The sequence below is a fragment of the Perca fluviatilis genome, chromosome 14 (genome assembly GCF_010015445.1).
Source record: "Perca fluviatilis chromosome 14, GENO_Pfluv_1.0, whole genome shotgun sequence".
In the NCBI taxonomy this organism is placed as follows: domain Eukaryota; kingdom Metazoa; phylum Chordata; class Actinopteri; order Perciformes; family Percidae; genus Perca; species Perca fluviatilis.
Window position 1 is genome coordinate 34,180,021 of NC_053125.1, and position 20,941 is coordinate 34,200,961.

A 20,941-nucleotide genomic window follows, 5' to 3' on the forward strand; every position below is an offset into this window, starting at 1 on the left:
ATTGAATGCCGAAATGAATGTTGGGATACAGGTGCTGCGAAGTTCATACAAGTTACCAACCGATGTATCCTCGGTAAATGGTCGTGTCAAGAATACATCCGGGAATTTTAACTGTTCTTGGCGAAATGCGAACTTGTGTATTGGGACAGTACTTTGGCAACACGAGATGACGTTTCACAGGGACACAAGAACACAAGTCAATAGAAGAACACATATTGGGAAACGCCCAGTGCTCTGTGTGTGTGTGTGTCTGATCAGTAAAGATGGCTGCTGTTTCCTCTTTCCTGCTCCACCTTCTTTATAGTCACAGTTTTTATTCAAACTGCAGAATAACTTCCGGTGAAACCACCTGAACTAAAACATCCTGTGAGGTTTAGTTTTCTGTGAATCATTCCAGTATAAGATTACTAATGCAACTTGTTTACTTTTACAGTTCACATCCTCAGATGTCAATGTTTTGCATGGGTTAACCCACTCAAAGGGTACGCTGTAAAATCCAAACTGTGGATACGCGGGCACGGCCACCATTATGGTACAGACATGCCACGCCTCCTAATGTCAGTGTAGTTTGTAATGAGGCAGGAGGTCTATCCACAATTAAAATCATAATGTAACTTGGTTATATTAACAATGCAGGTTTTTAAACCAACACAAGTTGTGCAATATCTCATATTACTGCTAATCAGTTACTAAAATAGGGTTTTAAAAACATTTGAGGTGAGAAACAGGCAATAATGTCACAGTTTTGATTTGTCACTGAATTGTATTGAAGTGTTGATTATTAAAAACAAACTCTACTTGGGTTGATTTTGGCTTGACCAAGAAAACGTGATCAATAAATTATTGTCCTCAACTTAAAAGTGCATATTTTTGTTTCTTTTTTTAACATGGAGGACAAAAATTAGGAAACTAAACCATGAAGGTGCTTGTGATCCATAATCCTGCAGCCAAGGAGCATACAGCAGACGTGTCGATTGTGATGGAGTGAAACCAATTGAACCAATGAACGTGTGTGGAAACCGAACCGAGGCATGTGTGCTGTTCATGGGGTTGATCTTCGTCCTCAAACTTGAGTATTCCAAGAAGCTCGAGTATACTTAAAGTATTTCAGAAACTCTTTTGCTGCTTGACAGAGCAAAGCTGCTCAAGATGGTCCAGAGCCTCAAAAGTAAGCTAATGATGAACTGGTTCTTATAAGATATGTAATGTAGGTAGAATTTACCCATTATTGTATATTTGCTTGCTGACTAATATACTTGCATTAATTATTTAAACAATTTGCATGTGTCGTATTTACTACCCTCCAAAATCCGTTTTTACAGCTTACCTTTCCTCACTCTTCACACATTAAACAGTTCTACCCCAAAACACGTTGCTTATGGTTTTTATGAACGATTTTTATGAACGATTTTATTGGAGGATGGGAGTTTTATTGTAGAAGCAATAGAGAAGTCTGCCAAAATAAACACATACTCTGTACCTTGCATCAGCTGACCTGCTGCTGCAACAGCCAGATGCCCTAAAACAGGAAACTAAATTAAGACATTTAATATTTCGTCTCTCTCTATACTGACAGTTTTATCATCGAGTTATAGGGAAAAGATAAGCAGCATTTATCAGTGAGAGAGAGAGGGTTTATGGTGCTGCTCCTGCTCATTGATGAACATATACTTAATATATTAGGGTTATACATCCTGCTCAGGGCCAGACTGCTGCACTGCACAGATATTTAAAAGATTAGTTCATGTTTGACTCACTTCACACTGAATAAATTACCTTATATGGAGTCTAAACTTAGTTACTGTGACATTGGTGCTGTTTTTTCATTTTCTTTGTTCCCCCTAAATAAACCACTTCCTCTGTTCACTATTCTCAGCAGCTTTGCATTTTCTCATGCATCAAGAAACCATAACTGAAAAAACCCCAGACAGCCTGTAAGAGATTACAATGTGTTGTACAAGTACTCAATTAATGTTATGTACAAATGCTCTTTTAATGCCACTTTCTAAGTCTACTCAGAGGGAAATACTCTCTACTTTCTGGGTAATTGTAACACCATTTCCATGTATATTTTTTAAAAGCATCAATACAGTCAATACGATGACCCTTATTTCTACAACAAACTGGACTGACCGGTGACACTGAAACAAGGACAGTCATTAGGAACCATTGGCCTTTGAAACATTGTTTATATGATAAACAGATAAAATGATTATGTAAAGTCAGCCAGTCAGCCAATCTCCACCCTGAAGCCCAGAAACCCCTGTCCCTGGAGAAGTTCTAAAGAGGCAGAGGAACAAGTTGTTCTGCAGGCACCCCAACTATCCTACACCCCAGAACAGCTCCGTGTACATGTCACAGGTTTAGGAAACACCAGAATCAAACAGGTCTGGAATAAGCACAATGGGACAGACTGAAAAACCATCTAGAAATCCCAGGTCACTCTCATCCTGCTCAAGGAACACTAGCTGTCTGGACACAACCACAGGTGTCCACGGAGGCAAAGCACCAGCCCACCCAGCACGCCCCGCCAGGTCGTTGCCCAAAATCATATCAACACCGTCAAAATGGCAACGCAGGGCGCATCCTTACAGGGACAACGCACTGTACCAGCCCCCAATCTTAAAGCTTTAGTGCTTAAGTTTTTGATATTAATGAACGTCTGTTACATTCAAGCCATTACCAAATAGCTAATTAAGAAACTCCAGCAGAAACTGGAGTGAAGATAAAGATCTCTTCTGAAGAGTCCATCATGTTTTTTAATCCTCCGTGTCCTCCTTGGCTGTGTGGAAGGGGGATGATCACGGAAGGCTTGTATCATTGTACGGACAGCGTGTTGTTGTCATTACTCAGAATTCCTCATGGGGGCGACAGAAACTACACACTAAAGCTTTAAAAAATGTTTTGGCGCTGCACAGAAATCCAGCCCAGCTCCAAAGTCACCTGTTTCTGTCTTGGATAAAAAAGGCAGCACGGACGTCAGTGTCATGTAACAGTTTATTCAGAACACAGTTCTCGCTACCGACCCGAGATGCAAAAGCATCTGAAATAAATAGCTAGAAAAAAGAAAAACACTGCAAAGGCAAATTCCACGGAGGCAAACACAGCGAAGGCAAGAAGCATCGGTACATATACTGTATCTGTGAAAAGTAAAGTAACTGGTATGTATTCCACATATTAATTATTGTCAGCAGCACGTTGACTGCTGCTGTATAAGATCCTCGTAGGGACAAGGTCGGGGGGATGTTTGGCTCCTAAACAGGAAAAAGAAGTTAAAGGGGTGATAGAATGCAAAATCAATTTTACCTTGTCATAGTTGAAAAACGACAGTTTGGAGGGTAACTAGGACATACATAGAAGCTCTAAATCCCATTGACACATCCTTTCCTCTGCAAATCTCACCATTTGAAACTGCCTCTGAAAACGGGCGAATGTGAACAACGCTAAAATATGACGTCAATCTCTCAACTCCTGGTCTTTGTCACGCCCCAACATTTGCATAGGCTTTACCACTGACCTGAGATCAGTTAGTCTTCTGAATAGGTCAAGAAGATCTCAAGATCGCATTGGTGTGTGTGTGTGTGTGTGAGCGTGACACACTGGAGGATGAAACTCTAACTAAACTGTGTCTTCAATTCAATTCAATTTTATTTATAGTATCAAATCATAACAAGAGTTATCTCGAGACACTTTACAGATAGAGTAGGTCTAGACCACACTCTACAATTTACAAAGCCCCAACAATTCCAACAATTACAGTAATTCCCTCAAGAGCAAGCAGTATCTAGTGCTTTTGAAGTTTGAAGCAAGCTGGTGATATTTTCTCTTGGCTGTTTTAGCCGCGGCTTGTGGGTCAGTGTATATTTTGGTCATTCGATTTTCATTTCATAAACAGGTATTCAAAAACAGAAAAACAAGTGGTTATTTGATTTTCGTTTTAAAACACAAAATTTGAAATTGAAATACAAGGCGTTTTTCGTTTTCATTGTCAAAAGGGGATAAGAGAAATTTAAAATATGCTTTGATTTTCATTTTCTATTTCATATTACAAAAAATAAAATCACTCGAAAAAATAGAAACGAAAAAAGGCCTGTTTTTTCATTTTCAGAGACCAGATGTTGTCATTTCCAAGGCAACAGCATTAACGTTACCGTTACAGCGCCAAAGTCTGGTCCCAGCAAACTTTCTGTTGCTACCGTTAAGCTATCTGATCTGGCAGAAAGTCACCAGTGGTTCGGGATCAGATCACGGGGGTCTCATGGTATAATGTTGGCTGCTGCCGCTGCAGCTAGCTTAGCCACCCGCCCTGTGACCTGGGTCCCCGGTTCGCTCTATGTTCGCTCCCCGGTGCTGACTGACTCTGGTCTGTCTGCAGAGCTGGCGTTACCGCTCTAGCTAAGATGGTAATCAGACCAATCTGCCACACTTGTGTTTTATTCATATTTTCTTTATTTTGCAGATAGTGATTTTTGATGCAGTGATGTCAGGCAGGCTTGCTAGCTGCTTTTAGTCTGAGTCTGTGAGATAACCAAACTTCCTTTGAATATAACGTGCAAATAAATAGACGGAAAAAAATAAAAGTATTCTAAAAATAAATAAAAGTAATACATATAGGCTATTTAAATATAATGACTAATGCATATGTTTATATGTATTGCCTAATTAATGTATTTCATAGATATATTTATGTATATTTATGTAAAGAGGTGCAAAAAACGGATGATCAGTCACTCAGGAAGTTAGGTTACAGTTTCCCTCAACTGCAGCATGGGTTTAAGCAAAGCCGGTCTACGGAAAGCCGTTCCACTCCCTATTCAGCCCCATTGTACCTGATTTGGTTGCAGTTCCACCAGAGTTCCACTGGGGGTGATCGCGTCCAGTGCAAAATGAATGGGACTCTATGGAGCTAGGACGGCTAAATGTGCTCTTTCGCCGCGATTGTGGAGAAACCTCAGATTTGATTGTAGATTTTGCAAGTTCAACATGGGTTATAGGTCGAAAGTTGAATGTACGAGTACTTACGGCCTTTTGATTTCTTACAGGGTGAGTCGTTGTAGCCCATAACACGCTAGCATTCTGCTAATGAATGCTGATTGGTCAGTGAAGGACTGATTACGATCGAGGAGATCGCGCCGCGCATCCGAAGCAGAGCCTGAATGTCAGGGTGAATATTTCGGCGTGGTCTTTAAAACATCAGCAAACCTCTTTCTAGCACATGTATTAACAGGGAGAGTCTATCCTATCAGCTGTGTTGTCGATGCCTCGAGAGAACAAAGGAAGCGACTCAGAGCTTGCTGTAAAGCAGTATCTCTGGCCGTATATGTGTATGACGTCATTGACATTTTAAAAGGCTTTTTAGAACAGAAAAGCTACTTTAAAAAAATCTAAAACCCAGCAGTGTGTATTTTCTTTGCCTCCCCTTTCGAATGCAACATTCAAATTACTAGATAAAAAATTATATCCTGAGAAAAGTGGGTTTTGAGGGGTATAGCTCCATAGAGTCCCATTCATTCTGCACTGGCCTGTGAGCGCCCCCTATATGGAACTCTGGTGGAACTGCAACCAGTTCAGAAGCCGGAAGTACCGAGGGAGTGGAACTTCTTCCTATATTAGAAATTCTTTGGTTTAAGCCAAACTGGTCGGCTCCGGTGCTACTCATGGATGTATTAAGAGAATGTGCTACTGCCTTGGAAATGCAACATCCGGTCTCAGAATATGAAAAAACAGGCATTTTTCATTTCTGTTTTCTAGTGTTTTAATTTTTTGTTACAATGAAATAGAAAATAAAAAATCGAAGCATGTTTTAAATTTTCACATTCCCTTTTGACAATGAAAAGGAAAAAACGCCTTGTATTTCAATTTTAAATTTTGTATTTTAAAACGAAAATCAAATAACCATTTGTTTTTTTGTTTTTTAATATCTGTTCATGAAATGAAAATCGAATGACCAAAACATACACTGACCCTTGCGCCCGGGCATGTCTGTACTTTTAGAAGTCTATCGGTAACTTAACAGAGAGTGTGTCTCTGTGTGTGTTTGTGTGTGTGTTGTGTGCCGGACATGTGTGTGTGTGTGTTGCGGGACAGCTCTTTGTCTGCAACCAATCAGTGTGCAGCTGATATCTAAATATTCACGAGTATGACCAAAAATGTATATCACTGTATTTTTCAAGATTATGGCAGTTTCACAATATATCACTGTATTTTCTTTCTTTTGCTTGACTGGGTCTTTATATAGGTTTATAATGGCTTATTCTACTGTCAGTATTCAGTACTATCAGAATATAAAAACAAACATTTCAATGTCATCACGTTTACTAAAAATGTTAATTTCTAAAGTGTTTGCTTGGCTCCACACCATTATATAACGTTATATGAAGGAGAATGAACATTATATAACGTTATATGAAGGAGAATGAACATTATATAACGTTATATGGAGAATGAACATTATATAACGTTATATGAAGGAGAATGACATTATATAATGTTATGTTAAGGAAAATGAACATTATATACCGTTATATGAAGGAAAATGAACATTATATAACGTTATATGAAGGAGAATGAACATTATATAACGTTATATGAAGGAAAATGAACATTATATAACGTTATATGAAGGAGAATGACATTAAATAATGTTATATGAATGAGAATGAACATTATATAATGTTATATGAAGGAGAATGAACATTATATAACGTTATATGAAGGAGAATGAACATTATATAATGTTATATGAAGGAGAATGAACATTATATAACGTTATATGAAGGAGAATACATGAAACAGTTACAGAATCTAAACTAGTTTTTTTATTGTGCAAAAGACAAAGGAGTAAAATAAATTAAATAAATACACATATCAACAACTTCAACATGCTTCCTTTTCAAAACAAAATAGTTGTCAGATTGCTGTTTAAACGCTACCTTGACCACAGGTAATGTTAGGTTGTAGTAAAGTAGGCGTAGCTCCGCTGTCAGTTTGCTTCGCTGTTTGAATAACGTTAGCGGTTTGGCAGAAATATTTTAGGGAGACAAGACATGTTAAATCCAGTGTTTTAATCATTGCTCTGAACCGTCTTTCTCAACGGTCTGTAGCGGGACCGTGGAGGTGGATTGTTATTGTGTTCATTGTGTTACTCCGCTGCTGCTTGAGGTGACATGTCTTAACGTTAGCTCGGCGGAGTAACGTTTAGCGCACAGCTAGCGTTAGCACAACAGGTAACAATAGAAACGGCTGCTCTTCTTGGCACAAGTTCTTCTGTGGCAAGGCAAGGCAAAGGCAGCTTTATTTGTATAGCACATTTCAGCAACAGGGGGCCATTCAAAGTGCTTTACATAAAACATTAAAGAGCAGTTAGAAAACAATTTAAAACAATTTAAAAACATTAATAAACAAATTAAAACAAGAATAAAATTGATAGTGCAGTATTAGAATAAAAGTTACATTGCAGTATAAGAAATTAAAGTTAATAAAATAGATTATTTAAAGGAAAGCAACATCAAAAGATAGGTCTTTAGCTTAGATTTAAAAGAACTGAGAGTTGCTGTGGACCTGCAGTTTTCTGGGAGTTTGTTCCAAATATGTGAAGCATAAAAACTGAACGCTGCTTCCCCTGTTTAGTTCTGACTCTGGGGACAACCAGTAGACCTATCCCAGACCACCTGAGAGGTCTGGGTCGGTCATAATAATGTAGATCAGAAATGTAGTTTGGCCCTAAACCGTTTAGTGATTTATAAACCAGTAAAAGTATTTTGAAATCAATTATTTGAGGCACTGGAAGCCAGTGTAGAGACTTCAGTACTGTGTCATCGCTGTTCTAGTTCTGCAGCTTCGATTTGGGAACTTTCAAATGTCTATCCTATCCATCTTCACTCTCTCTATGGCTCTGTGTGACACCGAACCTAATAACTGTTTACCTCACCATGCCTCCAGTCGCACCATGCGTGTTAAGTTAAAAAATGTCCGTCTTAAACAGTGTCGCCGTATGGCGGCTCTCGAACGTTGTGTAATCAAATACAACGGTGTGGCTATATTAAAAAAATTCATATCATAACAAAAATAAACGGTATGAACCGGTATACCACCCAGCACTATTCATGAGCATACCTTATATGGCAGAAAACCTCTCGATCATTGTAAAGCCAATTCAGAGTATTCTATTACGGAGCATAGAATAGCAATTGGGCCATTACCAATGTTACATACCCTATTAGGAGGAACAGACCTTAAGGAACAGTGTGAAATACCCCATATAATCATTCTATCACTCCTTTAAGGAGAACACACAAGAAAGGAAACAGGTGTTTGTGTCGCGGGAGTGTTTTAACCCAAACCAACATCATTTTTATAATCTTAACTAGTCATTTAAGTTGTGTCATTCTTGCTGGCTTAACTGAACTGAAACGTCTGCCTTTAAAGGCTGTGACTTTACTATGCTCTGTAACCGGCTTACAGTCACCTTTACTCGTACTACGTAGTGGTTTGCTGTGAAACTCCAACAGTCTGATCAGACATACTGTCTGATAAAGATCTGCAGTTTCTCTCTACCAAAATTGAAGAGGAACTGGCACCACATCCTGACACAGATGAGAGGGTGGGGCAGGTGCACATTTGAAATGTGCTTTAAGCCTTTTGATACCACCCACTCCACCCACTAAGTATCCTTCATTTTGTTCTCTGATTACAGGAACAGGAACAGACAGAACAGGCAAAATGGCGCCGTACAGACTTCATTTCCTTCCTCAGCAGAGCTCTAACTGAAGCAAAGGCCTACCTATTCAGTTGTTGATTGCATGTTTACTTCATTCTTTGCACTGTAAAGATCTCAGAATTAATTGTATTAAATCACCTTTTCTTTAATTATTAACTCCTGAGTGTTATAAGATAAACAAACTGTAATGGGAGCTCCCTGTTTATAACAAAATGCTTAAAGAGCAAAACACTTATGAGATGCTGCAGTTTTAAGAGCAATAGGAGCAGTGTTGGGAGTAACAAAAAGTTACAAAAGTAACGCAATTACAGTAATGTATTCCTTTTGCTGTAACGCAGTAATATAACGCATTACTAGTTAAATTTGGGTAATATTATACCCGTTACAATCCCAGTAACGCATTTAATGCGAAACAATGTTTTAATCACACTATAATTGGCCATTTCCTTTAGACTGTTTTAAACTAAACAACATGGATTTCTTATTCAAGTGCTTTAAACAACCATTTTACAACTATGCCGTACTTCAATACAACTGTAAGGTACTTTTAATTGAGTATTTTCATTTTCTCCTACTTGCCTATTGTACGTTTTACTTATCTATTTGTATAGCTTCATTTACTTTGCATATTCATATTAATTATACAAAATAATATGAAAGATCTATGATGTATCAGAGTAGATAAAGAGGAGACTTTATTGATCCGGTGGTGAAATTGACAAGCTAGCTGCCAAGTCAAACTTCCGCTGTTATTTTGGTGAAAATTACAGTAATATTGGCAGTAATATTCTAAATAAGTAATTACTCTCAAATGTCAGTAACATGTAATCTATAATGTATTACATTTTGGAAGTAACTTGCCCAACACTGAATAGGAGTAAAAACTCCTTTGTTCAATGTGCAATAAATCAGCTTAATTAGCACATCTAATGTCGATGTAGATTTTCTTTTAGAGAGTTCTCCGGTAGTATTGTGTAAAATTGTGTATATTGTATGTATAGGAAATTTTTTTGCACTGTATGTCTTTGTTTTCTTGTCTTTTTCTTATTTGTACGGTGTTTCCTGTATGTGGTTTCACCTTTAGAAAAACAAAAGTTACTGCACGTAACCCTATAATAACACATCCTGGTTCATTACTCACTGAACATGGTGATGACCTCATTGCCGCGACCGCGCTGACTACTAGAACCATGAAACCAGTGTGAGAGGGTTTCTCTAAATCCTGGAGACATGTTGGACAAAGGGGTCTTCAGCTGAGACCAGAGACCCTCCATCAGATCCAGGTCTTAGTCTCTCAGGATCACATCGTCCCCCCAGTCTCTGATCCTCCTCTACACATTTAACATATTAATATATTAATATAACACACACACACACACACACAATATGAGCTTTCCTATTTGGAGCGGCTTTATTTGTGTTCAAAGAATAAAAAACACACACAAATGAATATATATATATATATATATATGTTCTATATGAATATATATATCATCAACTCCTCAGTTTAAACCATTCAATGTTAGTTGATTTTATATCATTAGCTGGAGACATATTATTCTTAGAAGGCACCCTGAGGCTTTATATGGCCGAGCAGAAAACAATCATTTAAAATTCCCTCCATATAAAATGTATTATTATCAAAACACCCAAACAGAAGACCTGTTGAAGAGCTCTCTACACCTGATTAGAAGATATCTGGTGGGGGCTCCATCTGCTGATATTTACAACTAAAGAAACATTATTTCCTGTTAAAAGTTTGCTGGGATACAGCTCAGCATTGAATATGTTATTGTTACATACATAATATTATCACATTTAATCTGTTTAATGGGCAAAAGTATTTCTGTGTATTACTGCTGAGTTGATATTGTCTGAACATCTCTATGTTCTTCATTCAAACATCACTCTGCTCTTAAACAACATTTTAACTAACCTACATTTGACTTTTATCTGACATTTTTTTTGAATATTGAGTAATTTCGTTTTTACTTGAGGAAAATGTATTTAAAGTAAAAGTAGTTGTTTCTTCTTTGAAGCAACTTGTTGTAAAATGTTCTAGTTCTCTAAAGTTTATTACTTAGTCTGACCCTCCTCTGGGACTCATCATGGAGACCCTAGAGGATCTCAGAGGTCCAGACCAAATAGCAGATCTGCACATGACCTCACACCCACAGAAGTAATGAAAATCATGTTGTATATAATACAGCACAGAGAAGACAGTCAGGTGTTAAGAGCTCTTGGAGATGTTAGATGAACTTATCGGCTGATGCTTCATCATCAGAAGGTTGTCCTGATTTCTTGTTCTTGTGTCTTTAATATATCAGGACACCACCCACTGCAGCAGCTACAAGAACCAGAACACCTGCTGTCAGTCCACAGTATCGGCCTCCAGGAGAGGAGTTTCTAACCTCTGAACCTGAAGACAAACAATAGTAATCAATAAAAGTCATGGTTTTCCTAAAGACCTCCATCAGGTGTAACACAGCAGAAGTGATGTTAATTATCAGAGATATCAGAGGACTTTATTACCACGAGGTCAACACATGAAGAAGCTCCTCACTGAGATACGTGTTGACATGACTCATCAATAGTTCAGGTCTAATCCTTCAGGAAATGTGGTTCAATATTAGATCTGATCTGTTTCATAGTCAGTGATTCAAATGAACAAAGGCACTCACTCTCTGGTAACCTAGCAACATAGGGAGTGACACGCTAACAGCCAATCATTTAACAGTATCAAGATTGGTTGTGCCATATCATTGTCTCGTGTTGAATTTTTCAATACCAGAACCGGCGTGGAGTGATATGTGGAAAATGAGTGCCGCAGCGAGTGAGGAAATTGTTGATAAAAAAGGAAAAGTCAGCTCGTCTGACCGTAGTCAGACCAATGTCGTCTGCAAATTATTACTTTAGACTACATTTTAATTATTTGAGTGTTTTCCATGGTTGTGTTGACATTTCTGCCTGTATTACTGAGGGGATTATAATCAGAGGAAGGTTAAGTTTAAAATAAAAATGTTTAAATTTAATATTTTTCTCCTAGTCCTTATTTGAAATGAATTATCAATATCGACTGATATTAAACAATTATATCGTGATACAGTTTTCAGCCATATCGCCCAGCTCTAATTGGGATATTGTGGTTTTAGCTGCTGGCTAATGTTAGCTTGCTTGCTCGCTAACTGGTCATCTAGCTAGCATGCTACCACAAATCTAAGCACATTTATTATCTAAAAGTTAAGATGATTTCAACTGATTCTCTCTCTGTCTGACTCATCATGGGAGACTCTAGAGGAGCTGCAGTTACAACCTGATACTCAGAAAAACTCACGGAGAGAGACTACCTCACCTGGAACCTGCAGATGGATGGTGCTGATGAGTCTGATTTGGTTAGTATCACCGGTTATAACTCGACACTTGTATGTTCCAGCGTCGTGTCTGATCACCTTCTTTAGAGACAAAGACACGTTTCCGTCCTTCAGATCTCTGCCAACCAGCTCCACCCTGTCCTTAAAGGATGGATGCTGGTTGGTTGTATTCAAGCGTCCACCACTGTAATAGAGGACGGTATCTGGCTTCAGGTCAGGTCTGGTCCACTCTGCAGCTATGATGAAGGAATCATCAGACTGACATGGCAGAGTGACATCATCTCCAGGGTGCACTGTTACCTCAATCAGGTCTGAAAAACAATAATAAACTACTATTAATAATAAAAAAGTCATGTTATTTCAACAGTTCTCTACAGGTGTGTCCCTGCACATTACTCTGTTACATTTGACTAACTTAGTGTCCGCCCAGACGGCTAGTTAGCTAGCTAACGTTAGCTTGCTAAGGGCTCAGTCAGGAAGTAGGCTGCAAGGCTATTTATTTACTTTAAACATCAGATAAAGTGATTATTTTCTCTAATACAGATGATGCTTAGTAAATAAAGTAGCCATGTAAAAAGATGTAACCAATGTATTACTCCATTAGTCCGCTATGTTAGTGATAATAACATAAATTAGCTAGCTTGTTTGGTAGCTAGCTAGCCTGCTAACCCCACCCTCTGCAATTTAATGCCAACGGTCAGGCATTAAACTCCCGCACAAATCCTTCATTAGAACATTTGAAAAACACACTTAATAGAATCCAGTTATTTAACTATTGCAATTACATCAGGAAACACTTTTTAAGGTGCACAATCTCCATCTCCAACATTGCCAAAGACAATGAACACAATTCTGCACGAAATATGACAGTATAGGTCATCAGAATGTAAAATAAATATACACTATATACATTAATGTGCCAAAAATATATACAAATCATAAAAAAATTAACAGGAGCAGAGAGCAACAATAAAAAAAAATGCCCGGTTCGGCCATGCCAAGAACCGCAACTGCTAACGTTACACTGTTGACAGAACATGAACTGAACAAAGTCATCACCCATCTGATGATAGTAAAGGTTTTTCATCACTTCAACAAGTGTGTGAATGAAACATTAAGATGTTTACGTTTACTAATTTAGTGGCTAGCTGCTAACGTTAGCTAATGTTAGAATGATGAAGCATCAGCAAGCTAACATAGAACCATGCTGAGACTCAGTTCTGCATCATCTGTATTAGAGAGAAGAATGACTTCATCTGATGTTTAGAGAGAATATAACAGCTTTCCAGACTACTTACCGGAGTTCAGCAACTACACACAACATATACAAGTACCATATCGGCTATTATTTACCTGAAGCTGCTCCAAAGAAAGAAAAATAACACATGAACAGAAATGGAGCCATAAGAGCTGAGAGAGTATAGATCCTCCGTTATCTCCTTTAGAGAGGAAAGAAGAACCGTTGTCTCCTTTATACAGAAGAAAGAGGAAGCATCTACTAAAGAGGAAAAGGGAGTGTGCTTTACTTTTCTTAAAAAAAAATTCACCCCAAATCTGCCTCTGTTTGGTTTACCTTCTAAATGACTTAACATAACCAATCCAATCATTGAAGGCAAAGAGCCAATAATCAGCCCACATTAAAATACAACAGGTACATATTGCTGTTCAGTTATATACTGGTATTATTTTTAACATTGTGACCATTATTTAAATAAATATTTGTGTGTGCTGTTATATTGCCTTCATGAAGACTAATAAACTGCTGTTTATATTGTTGTTAGAAGTTTGGTGAATATAGCATGACGGTTGTTGGGATAATTAGAAAAGGCTGATAAATATTTAAATGAAATCAGTGATGAAGGATAATATAGAAAGTCCTAAACACGTGTTTCTATAATGGTTCTAATGCGGCAGACTGGGCAAGACCATTACACATCTTTTTGTTTTTTTTTTTTTTTCTTATTCTTTGACAATGGATGTGTCAAACTCAAGGCTGAGGGGCCAAATCCGGCCCCTTGCAAATTTCGATCCGGCCCGCTTATCAATTTAGGTTCTCAAAATAGTTTTTGCCTAGTTGTGCACCAAACCAAAAAGAGTGACACTCAAAGCAGAGTTTGGCAGATTTGCTGACTTTGAGAGAGTTTTCATAATCAGGGTGAGTCGGCTGTGTGGTAGCCATGCTTTTAAATATGTAGTCTTTGTTTAGCTTGATTTCCTAAATTTATGATGGCTAAGGAACTTTTTTTTTGCTGAATTTTGTAGGGCTTTATGTACATGGAAATGTGACAAAAACGTTGGGAAAAAGGAACAAAATGCTGTTAAAAAGCGACAAATGTCGGAAAAGGCGACAATATTTTTAGAAGCGTAAGAAAAGTGAAAAAAAGCAACAATAACGTCAAGATAAAGCTTCAACAATGTTGAAAACTGCTAGACAAATGACGAAAATGTGTCAAAAAAAATGATATTTCACAATATTGTCAGAGATATTTGACTTGATTAAATTAAACATGTCGACAAACTACACGTGTCTGGCTCTTGATGTGATTGATGTGTGGCCCTTAGTGAAACTGAGTTTGACACCCCTGCAGTAGCAGTGTAGACTACTGTACATTCATGTAACAGCAGGGAGAGGACACCTCAATGGGTTTTGTATATATTATTATATTTTGCTGTTTTTTTTGTAAACTGATGAACACATTGTTACAGTCATGTTTACAGTGTGCATTGATTTTATCACTTAATTATCTTTACCTCTCTGCATTATGACAGAGAGCGGAGCTACAACACACACACACACACACACACACACACACACACACACACACACACACACACACACACACACACACACCAACTATGTTGGCTTTGCAGTTTTGTTGAAGTCACGGCAATGCAGATAAAGTGGTTTCAAGTGTGGTTACACTTTTTCAAAACTTCATGCAGACATTAGCAAAATGATATTAAAGGCCATTCTATGGTCTTGTGTAAAATCGATGGCGTAGCTATGCAGACCCCAGCAGACCACTCTGCGTCTTATGGCGAGCGGATTGTGCCACGGATAACCTACCAAAGGCAACTGTCGTGTGACTCTAACGTGTGGATAGACTACACCGTCGCCAGTGTACATGGTCGTTGATAAGTACACCCCCCTCCAAAATTTATTGAGTGAATTTGAGTCAATAAATAGACAGTAGGCCTATGTTATAGCCTATAGGTTAAAATGTCTTTCAATTCATTCAATATTAAACATGTTCCAGGCCCTTTATCCATTATACACGTTGCTCTAAAAGTACTCATAGTTTAAAAATAATACGATAAATTAAAATTGTAGTACATCATCAGTTTATGTGACCTCACTGTTGGAAGAATGCATTGTAACTCTAACATTGATTGGACATTGGCGCCATCTACTGGATCATTTGCCTTACTGTTTATAAGCTTCATAGATCTGTTTCCATGCAACTTTATGTACCGACTGTATACAAATGTTAACCCACAACAGGTGACTGTGCTGTGGACAAAAAGTGAAGGTGGGGAGAGTCCGAAAGCAACACCGGGGCCGCGGCTCAGCACCTGTTTCCAGAATAAAGTTAATGTCACCCCCCCCCCGCGGTGCTGAAAACATCCAAAAAGTCACTCTGACGTAACATATATTGTTATTACGACAGGCAGTCTTCTTTGTCTCCCGACACTGTTCCCTCTATTAGTGGAGGCTACTAGGGAGGGGTCGGTAGACAGGTTGGTTTACCGGAGACGGTGGGGGGGGTCTCTGTCATGAAGTCACCTTAAACTGGTTGAAAGGTCCGGACCAACTGGGCTCACTGCAACAGGTCTGATAAGACTAATGTGAACAGGTCTGAAGGTCTCCCTGGTCCACGCTGCCCTCTGCTGGACTCAGAGTGACTCTAACTGTTCACCTCCAGACTCTTTACCCAGCTGTCTAGGACCAGTCTGTTTATCCCTCCTCTTGTCTTCGAGTCAAATTTAACCCCATTTTCAAAAAGTGTCTAAATCAGAAATTTGGGTTTCTTTCAACCAAATTGCCAAAAATGAACATGGATGGTTCCAGTTAACGCTCTTCTCAAGTTAAATGAAGGATCAGTACACTACTTTTATTGAATTTTGTGTGCCTTATTCAACTTAATAGCTTATTTCTGCTTTTTTAATGTCAAACGTCAGGTTTAGGTTTTTGTGTTTGTTTGTCCATCCCAGGCTCCCAGGAAGTACGCCAACATTCGCTCGTTAACGGTTAACGGACCTCTGAGTGAACCTCTGAGACTGACAGGGAGGCCAGTTTTAGGACAGGGAATACACCACAGAGAGGGTTTTCTTTCTGGGTTTGGCTGCTTGCAAAACTGGTAATCCCATCGGTACTGGATTCAATGTGGTCAACAAGTCTTATAACATTTATAACATCTTCAGGAAAATTCCAAATAGTTTCACTTTACCTGAGATCACGGACAAATATTAATGACTAAATGAACATGCTCTCATGACAGCCAATAATCAAAACTAAGTTTGATAATCAGGACCACTAAGACATTTATTTATGTTGTCTTGGTTAATGTCACGTTGTCATAGCAAAGAGCTCGGGGGCAGCTCAGGTGGTAGACTGGTCATCTACCACCTGGAAGGTCACAGGGCTCTGCAGGCTACATGTCCAAGTGTCCTCGGACAAGACATCAGTGTGTGAATGTGTGTTAAGCTCTTTGAGTAGTCATTAAGATTAATAAAGCACTATAGAACTGCAGTCCATTTACAGTAACATCTCCATAACCCTAATGTTGCATTATGAGTGTCCTAACTTACTAAATGACAAGTCCAAAGACCTGCAGGTTCAGTAGACTCTCAGAGGTGTGAATGTATTTATATTTAATCATTAATGTCCAGTGGCAGACTTCTGTCACTGTCATGCTCTACAGACAGGTTGAAGGAGTCCTGACTGACTCATAGTCTTATAGGCTATATTAGCCCTCCTACACTATCTGGACTCTGGTCCTAACATCTACATCTTATAACTTATTATTCCCTGTTATATATTCTTCTTAAAGTCTATTATCTATTATTTTCTTTTCTTGTTTGTCAAGCAATTCTAATTAAATTAGGTTTAGATTGTTTTCTTTTCATAGTCATAGTTAATATTTAATAATAAGCTATTGCACTGTTCTCTTTAGCACTACCACCACTGCACACACTCTACCATATAGCACCTTATCCTGGTCATGGCATCACATGGTCAGTCCATACCAGACCTTGAACTGTTAACTCTTTACATTTCTGAGAGTGAGTATCATGTATGTGAAATATATGTGTGTTTGTTGTGTTATGGTTGTCTAAGCTACTGGATGCCTAAAATTTCCCTCGGGATGAATAAAGTATCTATCTATCTATCTATCTATCTATCTATCTATCTATCTATCTATCTATCTATCTATCTATCTATCTATCTATCTATCTATCTCAATAACATTCATACAGTCATAGCTGAACAACAGCGCCCCTCTGTAGCCACTTTGGTTCATTACATCAGAGGGAGAGACACAAGAGGTCAAAGGTCACTCTGTGTGTGTGTGTGTGTGTTATTATGAAATCCCCAGTTTTTGTGTGCTTTTACTTTTTAAAAAAAATCTGTCATTTTACTTTTCAGTATGTTTAGTTTAAAGTATTGTACTTTGTTACATTTTACAGTTTTTTTCCTGATGCTATGGTACTATTCTCACAAGTATGTGGTAATATTTCACTACCTTGTGTATAAATAAACCAACAAATCATCAAAAAGTTCCTCTTTACTCTGAGTACATCTGACATGTACAAAAACACATCTGGAACAACCAGTTACACACTGAAATACACTACGGTCACACACAGAGCATGGGTGGGTGGGTGTCTGTCTGTGTGTCTGTGTGTGTGTGTGTCTCTGTATTGCATGATTAAAATATGTTGTGTATATTATATCTATATGAATGCACATACTGTATATATGTATGTATGTGTTGGTATTAGTTCTAATAAATATGAATCACAGACTCACCAGATTACCATCCATGTCAAACATTAAAACTTTTGAACCATCAAATATGGAGTCATCGTGTTTTATGTATTTAAAGTAAAAGGAGTTTGAGCGTTGTTCCCTAACCTCCCAGACTCTCTCGTCTCACAACCCCCCAGGAATGAAATGATAAAACCAGTGTAAAATGCTGTATTTCCCCTCTGGGCTCACCAAAACTGATGTAAAAGCTTATTAACCGTTCACTGCATGGGATCACTTAGCATACCAACTCAACATTTATTTAGTTGTTAACTTGTTAATAGTGTAACTGTTATTTATTGTTAAATTATTGTAGTTGTGTGTTAGGTGACTTAGGTTTACTTATTATATATTTAAGTACTTTAAAACGTTAATATATTTTAAATTTAAATAGTTTTCCATTTAAAAAAAGAGAAATTCACAAGTTCATGAAAGGTTGGTATCTATCTGGTGAACACCTTTACACAATCACACATTCACAATCACCGAGCCGACACTTGGTAAACAGGTGATTGCGCCCGCTTTAGAAAGTTAACTTGTCGCAAGTCTGCGGTAAAATGCAGTTGGGTTGTCGAGGTCAAAACACCATATGTAGCAGCTGTGAATCAAATAAACGTATTATAAATAATGTTGTATAATTTTTTACTCTTACACTGAATGTTTGCTGCTTCAATCCAGATGAGTATTGAAAAGTATTTTGTTTTGAGGATGAGGACCAGCCTGAACCGGAGGTATCGGTCTGAAACAGAGCTCAACAGTCCCACCTGTGGAACTAGTTATGGTATTAACTATAACTATATTAACTATACCCCGTCTCCCCTGTCTTTCACTGGTTGAAGCTTGAGAATATTGTTAACAAATTAATAACATAACTAGTTCCACTGGTTGGACTCACTCAGGGTAACTGAGAGAGACTCACTCACCTGCTGGATCTGGAACCTGCAGACGGATGGTTCTGATGGTTCTGAGGGTTCTGATTTGGTCAGAGTCGATGATGGATATGTTTCTATGTCTTGAATCATCTTGTGCAACTCGACACTCGTATGTCCCGTTGTCGATGCTGCTCACATTCTTCAGAATTAAAGACACGTCTCCGTCCTTCAGATCTCTGTCCACCAGCTCCACCCTGTCCTTAAAGGAGGGATGCTGGCAGGTTGGATCCGGGCGTCCATCGGTGTAGAAGAACACATACTCTGGGTGCTCCAGGTCAGGTCTGGTCCACTTTACAGCTCTGATGGAGGAATTATCAGTCTGACATGGCAGAGTGGCATTATCTCCAGGATCCACTGTTACCACATTCAGGTCTGAAAAACAATAATAAACTACTATTAATAATAAGAAGTCATGTTGTTTCAACAGTTGTCTCCAGGTGTGTCCCTGCAGAAGGTCTCTGTAGAGTCTCACCTGATGGAGACGTTCACTGATCTGTCACAACTGCAGAGATATCACAGGACTTAATTACCACGAGGTCAACAGCTGTTGTTGAGACACATTAAGCTGATCAACTTCTAATCAATAGTTCAGGTCTTAGCATCTCCTTAGATTAGAACAGCTGATCTGATCTCTTCCTCAGATGACTCTGACTGAGAGGGACTAGGGCTGCACATTGTGAACAAGGGAGGAGTTGGCTGGCAGTCTGGGTGTATTTGAGGGAGAGGGTGGGACTTAAGGTGTAGACACATTTAGCCGACCGTTGACAGAAAACCCCGTTGATATGATCAGTCGCGTCCCCGAGGTCCAAAAAAACTGCCACAGAACAGACCAAAAAGACGAGAGGAGACGAGATCTAATACATCTCTATAACAGCAGGCGGCGCTAATCTGTAATGTTGCCCAAGAAATGAAAACCGGCAGCTGATTGGACGAACGCATCACATGGGTTTTTTTTCTCCGGAAATTGAAAGCCAGACTGTCATGGCGGCTCGTTCAGAATACGATCTCATATTGTACTAAAATAGTTCACCGAAACATGTTTCTGAAAACATTTGAAGAGAGAAATAGGTCGTGCAGTTGCTGAATCTGTCTTCATTTCAGCTCAACAAAGGTCACTTTAAAAGGTTTTCATCAAATTTTGAGAGACTGTAGTCACCTCATCCCGCACGTCATTTCCGGGTGAGTCCTGACTGCCCTGCCGCCGACCGAACACGTCAGGTCGGCCAAAATGAACGCCGACAGCCCCCCAGACGGACGACGGCACGGGACACACCGAACAGATTTGAGTCACTGACCTCGCCAGACTGTCCCACGGCCGATAATCGGCCTGGTGTGTCAGCGCCCTTAGAGCTCTGGTTACAGTAAGACAGCTGAATCTGAAGGATAATCTAACCCTAAACCAGGCTACTGTAAAGCGCTGTGCGGGTTAATTTGAGATGAATGCCCAAAACTATTTTATCAGCAGGCCAGAGTTTTATTAATTTCACAACTATAGTTTGTCTTTTTATGGCGATATACAGGTTAACAACGTTAACTACCGCAAAACAGCGGCATAGGCCGACGCGTACCTATATATATATTCGTCATGACTCATTTTGTACCCATGACTTTTTTTTGGAAAACCTCGAGCTCAATTAGATAAAATAAATAAAGTTCATAACACATATAATTCTTGATGCCAACAAATCGACAAAAACCTCTCCTATCTCAACAGGACAGCTCGACCCAGCTGTTGTTCTGCTGATCGCTCCTCCTCTGTCTGACATAACGCTTAACGTGAACAAGCTTAACGTGGTTTAATGTACCTCAACATCGATCACCATATTTCTCTCTCATATTGGTCCTCATAACCACTGAAAACTGTCAAAAAATCGAACCAGAAATGTGGTGA

General features: G+C 38.8%; 1 protein-coding gene across 2 annotated transcripts in view; it reads right to left on the bottom strand.

The window, feature by feature from the left end:
* LOC120572826 (programmed cell death 1 ligand 1-like) overlaps nucleotides 1-13,575 on the bottom strand; it is a 147,359-nt gene extending 133,784 nt beyond the window's left edge. Inside the window, exons 1-2 of one of the 2 annotated variants that reach the window (XM_039822293.1) lie at nucleotides 13,444-13,572; nucleotides 12,072-12,401 (exon numbers count right to left, since the gene is read on the bottom strand). In XM_039822293.1, the coding sequence (XP_039678227.1) occupies nucleotides 12,072-12,401; nucleotides 13,444-13,495 (382 nt within the window). In that variant the 5' untranslated portion in view covers nucleotides 13,496-13,572. Of the gene's footprint in view, nucleotides 1-12,071; nucleotides 12,402-13,443 lie in introns of both variants that reach the window. The other variant, XM_039822296.1, reaches the window with a different exon arrangement.
* Nucleotides 13,576-20,941: the final 7,366 nt, after the last annotated feature.